Source organism: Macaca mulatta, chromosome 9, assembly GCF_049350105.2.
Source record: "Macaca mulatta isolate MMU2019108-1 chromosome 9, T2T-MMU8v2.0, whole genome shotgun sequence".
NCBI lineage: Eukaryota > Metazoa > Chordata > Mammalia > Primates > Cercopithecidae > Macaca > Macaca mulatta.
Genome location: NC_133414.1, coordinates 4,699,685 through 4,711,171, shown reverse-complemented (window position 1 = coordinate 4,711,171; position 11,487 = coordinate 4,699,685). Strand labels below are relative to the sequence as shown.

The window sequence follows — 11,487 nt, the reverse complement described above, 5'->3', positions numbered from 1 at the left end:
TCATACGCAGGTCTCCTTCAGCCTCTCTGGGGGTTCCCAGAAGGGCCCTTGGGCACTTGGGCCATGGCAGGGGGCTCAGGTGCATCTTCCTAGACACGACACGCAGAGGAACGCGGAGGCAGCAGCGGGGGCCACTGGCTCCCATGCAGGAACTCGGAGCTGTGCTTTACTGGGGGCCATCCGTGATACGTGTGACACCGTGGGGCCCTGGCCGTGGGACCGGCCATGAGGCCTTGAGACCTCATCCAAGAAGCCCCCCAGCCCCCAAGGTTCAGGCCTGGAGGGGCAGCAGGACGCCTTTGGAGCTCAGCTCAGCCCTACAAACAGGACTAAGGCCAGAGAGGACTACCAAGGTTCACCTGGCCCAGCTTCCTGCAGCCTCTGAGCAGGCCACTAGCCTCACCTGAACAGCTCGGTCCATCACCAAGCCCCACCCTCTTCTGCGAGCCCTGCCCCCACAAGGCCCCACCTCTCGCACGCAAGCCCCGCCCCCAAGGCCCTGCTCTCCTGCAAGCCCCTCTCCCACTAGGCTCCACTCCTCACCTGCAAAGAGCCACCCCTCACTAAGCTCCTCCCCTCACTTGCCCAGCCTCGCCCAACATAGCACGCCCTCCCAGGAGCCCCTCTTTTCACCTGCGCAGCCCCGCCCTTCACCAGGCTCCACTCTATCTGCATAGACACGCCTCTCGCCACGCCCCACTTCTCCCTTGCCCACTTCCCCCTCCTATCAACTGTCCACATCCTGCTGATGGCCACACCCCGCCCCTTTCGGCAAGCCGGCCGCGCCCCTTTTACCCGTGACCACGCCCCTCGCCTTGCCCACCTCCTTCCGCATGTCGGCCCCGCCCCTCCCGCCCATCGCCCTCTGCACCGCCCTTCCGCCCGTCCCAGAGCAGTGGAGGCCCGCCCTTTTCATCTACAGCCTATCGCAGAGGACGTTGCCTTTCGCGGTGACCAATAGGAGTGGTGGCCGTCACAGCAAGCCCCGCCCCACGCCCTACGTCGGGTTAAGTGGGGTCCCTCGCCAGCCCCGCGCTGGTCATACGCCATGTGGCGCTGCGGCGGGCGGAAGGTGCTGAGTGCGCTGAGGCGGCTGAGCGGCGGGTGAGACGCTGCGGTCGGCGGCTAGAAGTGCTCGGCGTGCTGGCTCCCGGGAGAGGAAGGTCCAGGGCGGGCCGGAGACGTAGGGGTCTGCGTCTTTGAACCCAGGGCTGGCAGCTCCCCTCACTGTGGGCGTCCTGCGCGCCGAGCCCTTCCTGGGGTTCCCGCATCCGAGGCCCAAGGACCCCGGAGCTCCTGCCCGCTTCCGGGGCGATGCTCCGGGCTGGGGGCCGGGTCCGCCCGTGGCGCTCCGGGCAGGGCCCTCCATTGGCGTGGGCTTTAATGGGGGTAGTAAATGGGGCCGGCAGTTGTGGTTCTCGCTGATATCTTTGCTCCTAGTTCATTTTTTGTTGGAGGCCGAGTCCTTAAGAGACCCGAGGCGCCCACAGCCCACTCTTAAAGTCCGGCTGTGTTCAGAGAACTGAAGCCTCCCGGAATTTAACTGTTTTGGTTTTTTAATGACTCAGTTTATGGGGAAAAAAAATGACGAAGCGGTTTAGTGTTCGTGGTAATCCACATGCCCGTATTTAATGTAACAGTTCAGCGCTGCCGGCCCAGGCCGGGGGGAGACACGGGGCGTCCGTGGCGTGAGTTTGGCAGCAGGTTACTGGAAAGTTCGGGGGAGACCCTGGCCTTACCGCTCAGGGGTTTCCTATCATGTCCTTGCTGATAAGTAACTTCTTAAAATGCTTCTCTGTCCCATAATTCTGAAATTTGCTAAATCAGTAAGCAAATGTTGACTATAGCATATCTTCCTAATATTGCCAGTGACTGAATAGGTGTTTTTTTTTCCCTGTACATATCTTTAAAATATTTCGGTGGGATACGTTAATGTAGAAAATCCCATAAGACATATAATACAATTTGAGAGAATAATAGTTGTTTTTTTGTGTTTTTTTTTCTTAAGAGACAGGATCTTGCTCTGTTGCCCAGGCTGGTTTTGAACTCCTGGGCTCAAGTGATCCCCCTCCTCAGCCTCTCACATTGCTGGGCTTACAGGTGTAACCCATTTCATCCAGGTGAGAATAATTAGAAAATGAGTAGGTTGGGCGCGGTGGCTCACACCAGTAACCGCAGCATGTTGAGAGGCCAAGGCGGGCGGACCACTTGAGGTCAGGAGTTTAAGACCGGCCTGGCCAACATGGTGAAACCGTGTCCCTACTAAAAATACAAAAATTAGCTGGGCGTGGTGGTGAGCACTTGTTGTCCCAGCCACTCAGGAGGCTGAGGCAGGAGAATTGCTTGAACCCAGGAGGTGGAGGTTGCAGTGAGCCGAGAGTGCACCACTGCACTCTAGCCTGGGCAACAGAGCGAGACTCTTGTCTCATAAAAAACAAAAAAACAGTGTCCCCATGACCAAGCCAAAGATTTCCCCTAACTGCTCATTACCCTCTCAGATTAGCACTGTCATACAGAAATGTCCTTGCTTTTTAAAAATATTTTACCATCTCTATGCATTCTGACAATATCTTTTTACCTGTTTGAATAATACCTGTTTAGGATAATACTGTATCGTGTGTATCTTTTGTTTAACATTATGTGACCTGTATCTTTGTTACATGCAGTTGTAGGCACTTTTATTGGTTAGTTTTTTTTTTAATTGAATGATTAGTCTGCAGTTTATCCATTCGCTGTCGTTACACCTCCAGGTGAGTTGAGTTTGGGACTGTCAGAGTTCGTGCTGACCATCTTGTCTGTGAGTGCTGGGGCAGCAGTGTAAGGTGTGGAGGATATAGACCAAGAGGTGAATGGATTTCTAGTATTCAGCTTTTCTTTTCTTTTTTTGACGCCCAGGCTGGAGTGTAGTGGCGTGATCTCGGTCCACTGCAACCTCCGCTTCCCGGGTTCAACGATTCTCCTGCCTCAGCCTCCCAAGTATCTGGGACTACAGGCACCCGCCACCACGCCTGGCTAATTTTTGTATTTTTAGTAGAGACTGGGTTTCACCATATTGGCCAGGCTGGTCTCGAACTCTTCGGCTTCCCAAAGTGCTGGGATTACAGGTGTTAGCCACCATGCCCTGCCTCTTCAGCTTTCTAAAGAATGCCAAGTGTTTTTCCAAAGTTGTTCCACTTTGTACTCCCTGTGGGACAGGTAGCAGTGTATGTAGCAGTATGAGAGCAGTATGAGTAGCAGTGTGTGAGAGTTCCTTGTAGTATTAGGCTTTTTAAGTTTTCACCAATTCGGTAGGCATGTAATGGGATTTAACTGTAGTGTGAATTTCTTGCTATATTGTGAAGGCTTGTGAGGATTCTGTGAGGAAAAGAAACCCTTTTGTTTAAGAGTTTCTTAAGGGGAATTTAAACCATAATTGTATTATCGTTATTTTTGAACATGTATAAAGAAAAGGTTTCCAACACTGAAGCTTTAGTTAAGATAAAAGGTCATTAAAATGGGAAGGACCTTACCAGAAATTAGTTTTCTGGAATGTGCAAGATTTTGGAAGATGCAGTATTTAATTTTTTTCTAATTAATAATCTTTATCACATGAGAGTATTTTCACTATGTGGCTGAATAATGTTAGCCAGATAATTTTCCTGCAGCTCATCTAACTTAGATGACTTTTAATCTAGACATGCACACCACAGAGCGTGGCGATGGAACAGTAACCGGGCTTGTGAGAGGGCTCTACAATATCAACTAGGAGACAAGATCCACGGATTCACCATAAACCAGGTATGGGTCCTCGGCACCTCCTTATAAATCCACATACATTGCAGGTGTGGCTTCTGGCATAGGTACGGGCCCTTCAGCGGGGAGACTAGCCTTGTCCTTGTGTCCCAAGGCCCTGGCCCAGCTCCTGTTGCATGATGGCTACTCGGCTGAACAGAGCTTGTGAGAGAAATGACCCCCGGTCCCTTCCTGGAATCCTGCGAAGCCTGATTCTTGTCAGATTTGAGAGTAACACTTCCAGCTGGGTCTCTGTCATCAGACACACTAGGGTTTCCGCAGCCAAACCTGGTGATTCGCTGAGTGTGAGCACGAAGACTCAGTGCGTGATCTGTTCAGTCAGGTTTTGCCATCAAATAGTTTGCTCTAAACTTCTGCAGAATCTTTCAGTTTTCTCAGCCTTTTGGGTTTCAAAATTATAAAGAAGAAATTGTGGACTTATACTTACTTGGGTTTATATTAAAATGGATTCATTTGTTTTTTGTTTTGTTATTTGCGTAAACCTTTTCCATTTTTTTTTTTTTTAGCATAGTAACTAAAAATGACAACACTTCACATATTTGGCCAGCTGTTGGCTCTGTGCTATGCTTGATGTTGTAGCAAATGTAAAAGACAAACAGCTTACCGTCTAGAAAGACTGATGCGGCTGTGACTGGAGGCACATGGTGGACGCCATGGGGAGGGCCAAGGACAAGGGCAGGAGCTGCTGCTGCTGGGGGGAGAGGGAAGAGCTCCTGGAGAGGGTGGTATGAGAAAGCAGCTGCCTCTGGGCAGGGCTCCAGCAAGGGAGTCAGAGAAGTGACTAGGGGGTTCCAGTCAAGGTCCAGGCATGGGAGTCCTGACAACAGACTCAGTGCATTTGTGAAATCCTGCAAAGGCCGGGCAAAGACACCTGGGTTTATAGTACTGGTGACTATTAATAAGGGCCTCACCCAGAGTGGTAGATTCTTCTCCTTTATTTTTCAAATTTTATAGAAATGTACTTATTTTTGAGACTGGGACTCACCCTGTCGCCCAGGCTGGAGTGTGGTGGCGTGATCTTGGCTCACTGCAGCCTTGAACTGAATCGATTCTCTCACCTCAGTCCCCCAAATAACTGGGACAAGGTGCCCCCACACCTGGCTCATTGTGTGTGTGTGTGCGTGTGTGTGTAGATGGAAACTTGCTTTGTTGTCTAGGCTGGTCTCAAACTCCTGGGTTCAAGCAATCCTCTTGTCTTGTGTATTAGTCTAATCTCACACTGCTATGAAGAAATACCCAAGATGGGGTAATTTATAAAGAATGAGCTAAAAAGTAAAGCGGTTTAATTGACTCCCGGTTCTGCATGGCTGGGGAGGCCTCAGGAAACTTAAAATCATGGTGGAAGGCACCTCTTCACAGGGTGGCAGGGAAGAGAATGACAAGTGAAGGGGGAAGCCCCTTATAAAACCGTCAGATCTCGTGAGAGCGTACTCACTGTCACGAGAATAACATGGGGGGAACCGCTCTCATGATTCAATCACCTCCTACCAGGTCCCTCCCACAACATGTGGGGATTATGGGAACTACAATTCACGATGAGATTTGGGTGGGGACGCAGCCAAACCATATCACCTTGGCCTTCCAAAGTGCTGGGATTAAAGGTGTGAGCCACTGTGTCCAGCCATAGAAACTTACGATAAGTCATGTTTCTTGTTTGAGAAATAGCTACCATGAGCGCTATTATTATTAAAGCTATATATTGTTAGAAAGCAGACATCTCACTGTATCTGCTGATTTTAAATGCATTGATCGTCTGTTACAAAGTACAGTAAGCTTGGAAACAAGTGATTTAACAGCGGTAGGTGATGCAGGTCATAGTGGGCCGCTCATGCACGACTGTTGGATGGCAGGCTCCCTAGATTGGGCTGAGGAGACCCGAGGTCTCACCTCTGCCAGCGACTTGCTGTGTGCGCTTGGTCAGGTGACTCATGGCACCTGATCGGAGGGGGTGGCAAGTGGTGTGGTGATCACAGGGACGTGGTATGTGATTGCGGGAGAGGGCCGGCTGGCGTGACTGAAAGAGAAGACAGTTTCTTTCATACCGAGGAGTATGGACACTTACCCGGAGGCTTACCTAAAGTAGGAGAAGACCTTCCATCCCACTCAGAAGTCGGGAGTCTTTCAGCTTTTTTGGGGGCATTTCTAGCCTCCTGGCCCCTCCAGATGTTCTGGAAGCCCCAGCTTTGTGCTTCCAGCTACCACCGAGAATCCATCCCACACTAGGAGAAGCAAAGACTGATCCTGGAGCCTCTCCCCACTGTCGCCAGCTAGCCCACTCCAGCATTGCCCCTCCCTGCAGGCCGGTTCTGCGCACTACAGGAGATTCTACGCACAGAAACAGGAGGCACACAGCCGATGTTGGAAGGGGTGCTGTGTTACTGAGGTGCAGTACACAAAAGCAGGGGGCACTCAGCAGACGTTGGAAAGGGTGCTGTGTTACTTCGGTGCAGCTCAGTACCGTGGGAAGGGCAGACACCAGGGTGAATCCTGGCTCTGATTTGGGCAGCTTATGTCATCACCCTGAGCCTCAGTTTTTTCATCCGTAAATGAGGATGAGAATACCTCCCTCACAGAGTATATGTGACATGATTAGAAAATGCCTAGCCAAAAAAAAATTAAAAATTAAAAAATAGAAAATACCTAGCCAGTAATAAGCACTCAAAAAATATATATATATACACACACATTCTCATCTGCCTTCTTTAGGTCTTCCTTTCCTTGTTTGTAGGATAAGGGAGTTGGACAGGATGGTTCTGTTCTCTCCAGCTCTGAAGTACTGGCTTCCCGGCATCATCTAATTTCAGGCAGAAAAGCCAGTTTTCTCAGTGTGTCGAAGATCACCATTTCAAAGGCCATTTTGTTTAACTGGTCGTGTTTTTCTGGTTAACTCAGGTGACATCTGTTCCCGAGCTGTTCCTGACGGCAGTGAAGCTCAGCCATGATGACACAGGAGCCAGGTATTTACACCTGGCCAGAGAAGACACGAATAATCTGTTCAGGTACGTGGTGCATTGTAAGAACATGGTCTTGAATGTTTTATTTAAATCAGGGATGTCCAATCTTTTGGCTTCCCTGTGCCACATGGGAAGAACAGCAACTGTCTCAGGCCACACATAAAATACACTAACACTAAGGACAGTTAATGAGCTAAAAATAATAAATAAATAAAGGACCCCAATGTTTTAAGAAAGTGTAGGAATTGTGTTGGGCCGCATTCCAAGCTGTCCTGAGCATGCGGACTGCAGGCTGTGGGTTAGACAAGCTTGAGTTAAAGCACTGACTCTACATTACGTGGTTTAAAATATCATCTCATTAGTATTTTTATTGACAGAGCATCTTTTTTTTTTTTTTTTTTGAGACGGAGTCTCGCTCTGTCACCCAGGCTAGAGGAGTGCAGTGGCCGGATCTCAGCTCACTGCTGAGCTCCGCCTCCTGGGTTTATGCCATTCTCCTGCCTCAGCCTCCCAAGTAGCTGGGACTACAGGCGCCCGCCACCTTGCCTGGCTAGTTTTTTGTATTTTTTAGTAGAGACGGGGTTTCACCGTGTTAGCCAGGATGGTCTCAATCTCCTGACCTCGTGATCCGCCCGCCTCGGCCTCTCAAAGTGCTGGGATTACAGGCTTGAGCCACCGCGCCCGGCCACATGACAGAGCATCTTGAAAAATAAGGAGAAACTTACACGGACTTACAATCTCATCAAAATACAATTTTATAGTCTGAATCAGTGATTTACATTAGAGTTGGGAAACCCTGTATCAGAGTATTGTAGTGTCAGAATGATTTCTAGTAGCCTGAGGTGATGATGCGTCTGGGAACTGTGTCTGCAGCACTAAGATGAACGTTTTGCATTCTAGTCATTCTCCTTCCCCAGCGTTCCGTTCCTCCCCCTTCCCTGGCCTTCCGTTCCTTGTTCCTCCCCTTCCCTAGCGTGCCGTTCCTTCTTCCCTAGCGTGCAGTTCCGCACCACTCCCATGGACAGCACTGGTGTTCCTCACATTCTTGAGCATACCGTCCTTTGTGGGTCTCGGAAATATCCGTGCAGAGACCCTTTCTTCAAAATGTTGAACCGGTCCCTCTCCACGTTCATGAACGCCTTCACAGGTAAGACCAGCATCCTGAACGGAAACCGCGTTTGCCTTCACAGGTAAGACCAGCATCCTGAACGGAAACCGCGTTTGCGTTTGCCAGGCGCACACACTGGAATTCAGTTAGTTTCTGAGAAGGGATGACAGGAGTGGGCAATTAATGTTCTAGAATAATTTTTACCCCTCTCTAGTTGAAGGACGTTAGAAATTTCATCCTTCAGGAAAGCCACATGGTAGCGAGATTATAAAAACTAGTGTTTTAATAAAAGGTACGTGAACTTTTCCCAGAAAGGTTGAAAACAATTTTCTCTTGGGGATATCGCTACAATGCCAGGCCTCCAGAGTTACCAGTAACGTTGATGTTTGACTTTTAGTAAGACTGACGCTAGTGGAGAGGGTGACGATGAACAGTGCACTCTGTAAAGGAGTGGCATCAAATAGCAGGTTAAATCCACGCTCTTACAGAATGAGGTCGTCTTTGTAGACGTGTGAAAGTCTCTGGAGACACTGGAGAGAGTTTAGGTGTTCTCTGAAGAAAGCCCTGGTGCCCATCGAGTGCAGATCCTGAGACCGGATGGGAAAGCCGTCCCTCAGGGTGATGAGCTCGGACAGTGGCTGAGGTCGGGGGCCAGAGCATGGAGCCACTGCCTCATCTCAAGAATAGCTACAACTTACTGTCCTAGGACAAAGGGGAAATGAGGCTTGATTTTCAATAATTTTAGTAGAAATCTGTTATATTTTACAATTTCACTTTTCATTTGTACCCAGCTAGTGATTATACTCTGTATCCATTTTCCACACAAAATCCCAAGGACTTTCAGAATCTCCTCTCGGTGTATTTGGATGCCACCTTTTTCCCATGTTTACGCGAGCTGGATTTCTGGTATGTCATGAGTGATTAACTAGTTGATACAGACTTTAGTATTTGAGTCACTGTCAGCTTATAATTATTTGTCCTCAGGCAGGAAGGATGGCGGCTGGAACATGAGAATCCTAGCGACCCCCAGACGCCCTTGGTCTTTAAAGGAGTCGTCTTTAATGAGATGAAGGGAGCGTTTGTAAGTTTTCTTCCTTTTTTATGTTGTGTTCAGCTTACCTTACCCATGTCCAATACCATGATATAGACACATCTGGAAGGTGGTTGATTTTTATTTAATATTCTCATTATACGTGACATGTTCTTGAATTAGCTGGGTCAGTGCTGTGAGCAGAAGCCGGGGGTAGCGGGGCCAGGCTGCTGTCTCAGACCATGTCTCAGACCATGTCTGACGACCCCCGTGTATGATCTGCAGCGAGAGAAAGCTCTTTTCATACCACTATCAACACATTGTCTTTTTCACTCATTCTTGCCCAAGTACATGGTGTACTTTCTAGAGGCTGCGTGGCGAGGTGTGTGACATGCAGCAAGCTGGATACAGAGCAGATGGGGGAGTCCAGCTTCACCTCTGAGCCAGACACTATAGAGGTTTGCAAAAAAGGCAACACAGCATCACTCTGAGTAGTCCGTTTTTCACTTTGTTATGAGAAATAATTTTCAAACATATTTATATTAACATGTAATGATGGCTTACCTTAATGAATACGTATTTTTTAAATGTCTCAGCTTTAATTTAGAATATAGAAAAATTATATAAACACACACAGGCACCTACACAGGCAAAAAAGCCCACATAATCAAAAGCTCTTTGGGTCCTCATTAAAACCCATTTATGCCTAGTGTTCCATTATTGGAATCCTAAGCTTGTGGGAGTTATTTATATCCTACAGCTCAAGGTCATTGCCAAGGTCTGAATTTTTACCAAAAATATTGCAACCTCAGGCATAAATGGGTTAATTTTTCAGAGTGTAAAGGAGTCTTGAGACCATTTTGGATTAAGAGCTGCTGTCCTGGGCCCGTGTCTTCATGTCCTCTTGTGACTTTGACAACCTGCCTGTGCTGGTGTCCCTGAGGCTCGTGGGTGGCCTGCTCTCTGATTCCCGTAGGCCCCCTCAGCTGGTGAACTATTTCTTACCTTTTCATTCTCAATTTGGTGGTCTTTTCTTCCAAGGAGTCTTCTTGAAACTCAAGTTGGGGTGAGAGCTTCTCCCCACTTCCCTCCTGGCTGGTGGGCAGACCTGGTGATCCCTCCGATTTACAGCCCTCGGCTATGCGTTTGTTGCAACACACATCAAAAAGTCCATTGTTCTCAATCCTTGGGTCCTGTGCATGGGTGATGAGTGAATACGGTGTTAAACAATGGCTGCAGGGGTGTCTTTTTTTTTTTTTTTAAAAACCATTAGAACAGTTTTATTTGCAAAGTATTACAGGCATATGCACCAGAATGTGATCAATTGCATATATTGTAAGTAATGTAGCATGTGTGTATTATTTTACATGTATATATTCTTATTTATTTATTTATTTCACGTTTCAAGACAGACAATGAGAGGATATTCTCCCAGCACCTTCAAAACAGACTTCTTCCCGACCACACATACTCAGTGGTCTCCGGGGGTGACCCACTGTGCATCCCGGAGCTTACGTGGGAGCAGCTTAAGCAATTTCATGCCACTCACTATCACCCAAGCAATGCTAGGTAATATTTTGTTGGAAAAGTTTGATGGTGGATTGTGAAAAGTTGAGTTGTTTGTGTTCTTCCAATTTCATGACATGGGGTCTCTCACATTTAGCAATGCTTAAGAAATATCTAAGTGTAGGTAAGATTCTTGGCCTAAGTGTGCCTATCTTACTTGGACATTGATTTTGGACATTTACAATGATAGCCTTCAGTGGGCTCAGCATGGTGGTTACAAACATGGCATTTAGAGCCCCCTAGAGGAGGGTCCTGGCCCCCCAGCTTCTTGCCTCACATCCAGCTTTGTTGCGTACAGAGTGGGGGTGCATGGATGGTGCCCACCCCGACCCAGGGTGTGCGAAGCTTCGAGCCTGTCCTTGGCACGGAGAAGTGCTCTTCCGGTAGTGGATGCAGTCACAGAACCTTCATCACATCCGCACTTTCTGATACATCGCTTGTTTCTTATGTCACTAATATAAGGTCATTATAGTAATAATATAGTTATATGTATTATATAAAACACTAATTTACATATAAATGCTAATGTAAAAACATATTTGCAAGGTTAGTTTATGTAAAAAGAATTATGAAAACTTTCAAGCGTACAGAAAAGTAGACTAGGATAATGAGCCCCTAAACACTTATCACGTAAAAGATATCCTTTTCCTTGTGAAGTTTTTGGAAGTAAGTTATAAATGTCATCATTTACTCCTAAATATTTGAATTTGTGACCCTAAAACATGAGGATTTTTTCTTACATGAGCTAATGCCATTTACAGTTTTAATAGAATAAAACATACCTTCATAAAACTGCCTATTTCTTATTCCATATTCACATTTTCTAGTTGGCCCCAAAGTGTTTGTTGCACAGGATCCCACAGATCACAGCTGGTCAACCCGGGTCTCTCCTGGGCCCCCTCTCGGACGGCAGAGGAGTGTACAGGCCGGGTTTCCTCCGGGCGCTCTCACTTTCCAGGTGTCCTGCTGCTCCTGTGTGGTGTTGGGTACCATGTTCCTGTGTTTCCTGAGAACTGGAACTTAGATCCAAAGCCTTA

General features: G+C 47.8%; 1 protein-coding gene across 4 annotated transcripts in view; it reads left to right on the top strand.

Annotated features, from left to right (window-relative positions):
• Positions 1-1,009: 1,009 nt before the first annotated feature.
• Positions 1,010-11,487, top strand: part of PITRM1 (pitrilysin metallopeptidase 1) — a 36,206-nt gene continuing 25,728 nt past the window's right edge. Inside the window, exons 1-7 of one of the 4 annotated variants that reach the window (XM_028825919.2) lie at positions 1,010-2,120; positions 3,675-3,777; positions 6,685-6,791; positions 7,742-7,893; positions 8,646-8,760; positions 8,839-8,935; positions 10,293-10,453. In XM_028825919.2, the coding sequence (XP_028681752.2) occupies positions 7,764-7,893; positions 8,646-8,760; positions 8,839-8,935; positions 10,293-10,453 (503 nt within the window). In that variant the 5' untranslated portion in view covers positions 1,010-2,120; positions 3,675-3,777; positions 6,685-6,791; positions 7,742-7,763. The remainder of the gene's footprint in view (positions 2,121-3,674; positions 3,778-6,684; positions 6,792-7,741; positions 7,894-8,645; positions 8,761-8,838; positions 8,936-10,292; positions 10,454-11,487) is intronic. The other 3 variants (XM_001102165.5, XM_028825926.2, XM_077945653.1) reach the window with 3 other exon arrangements.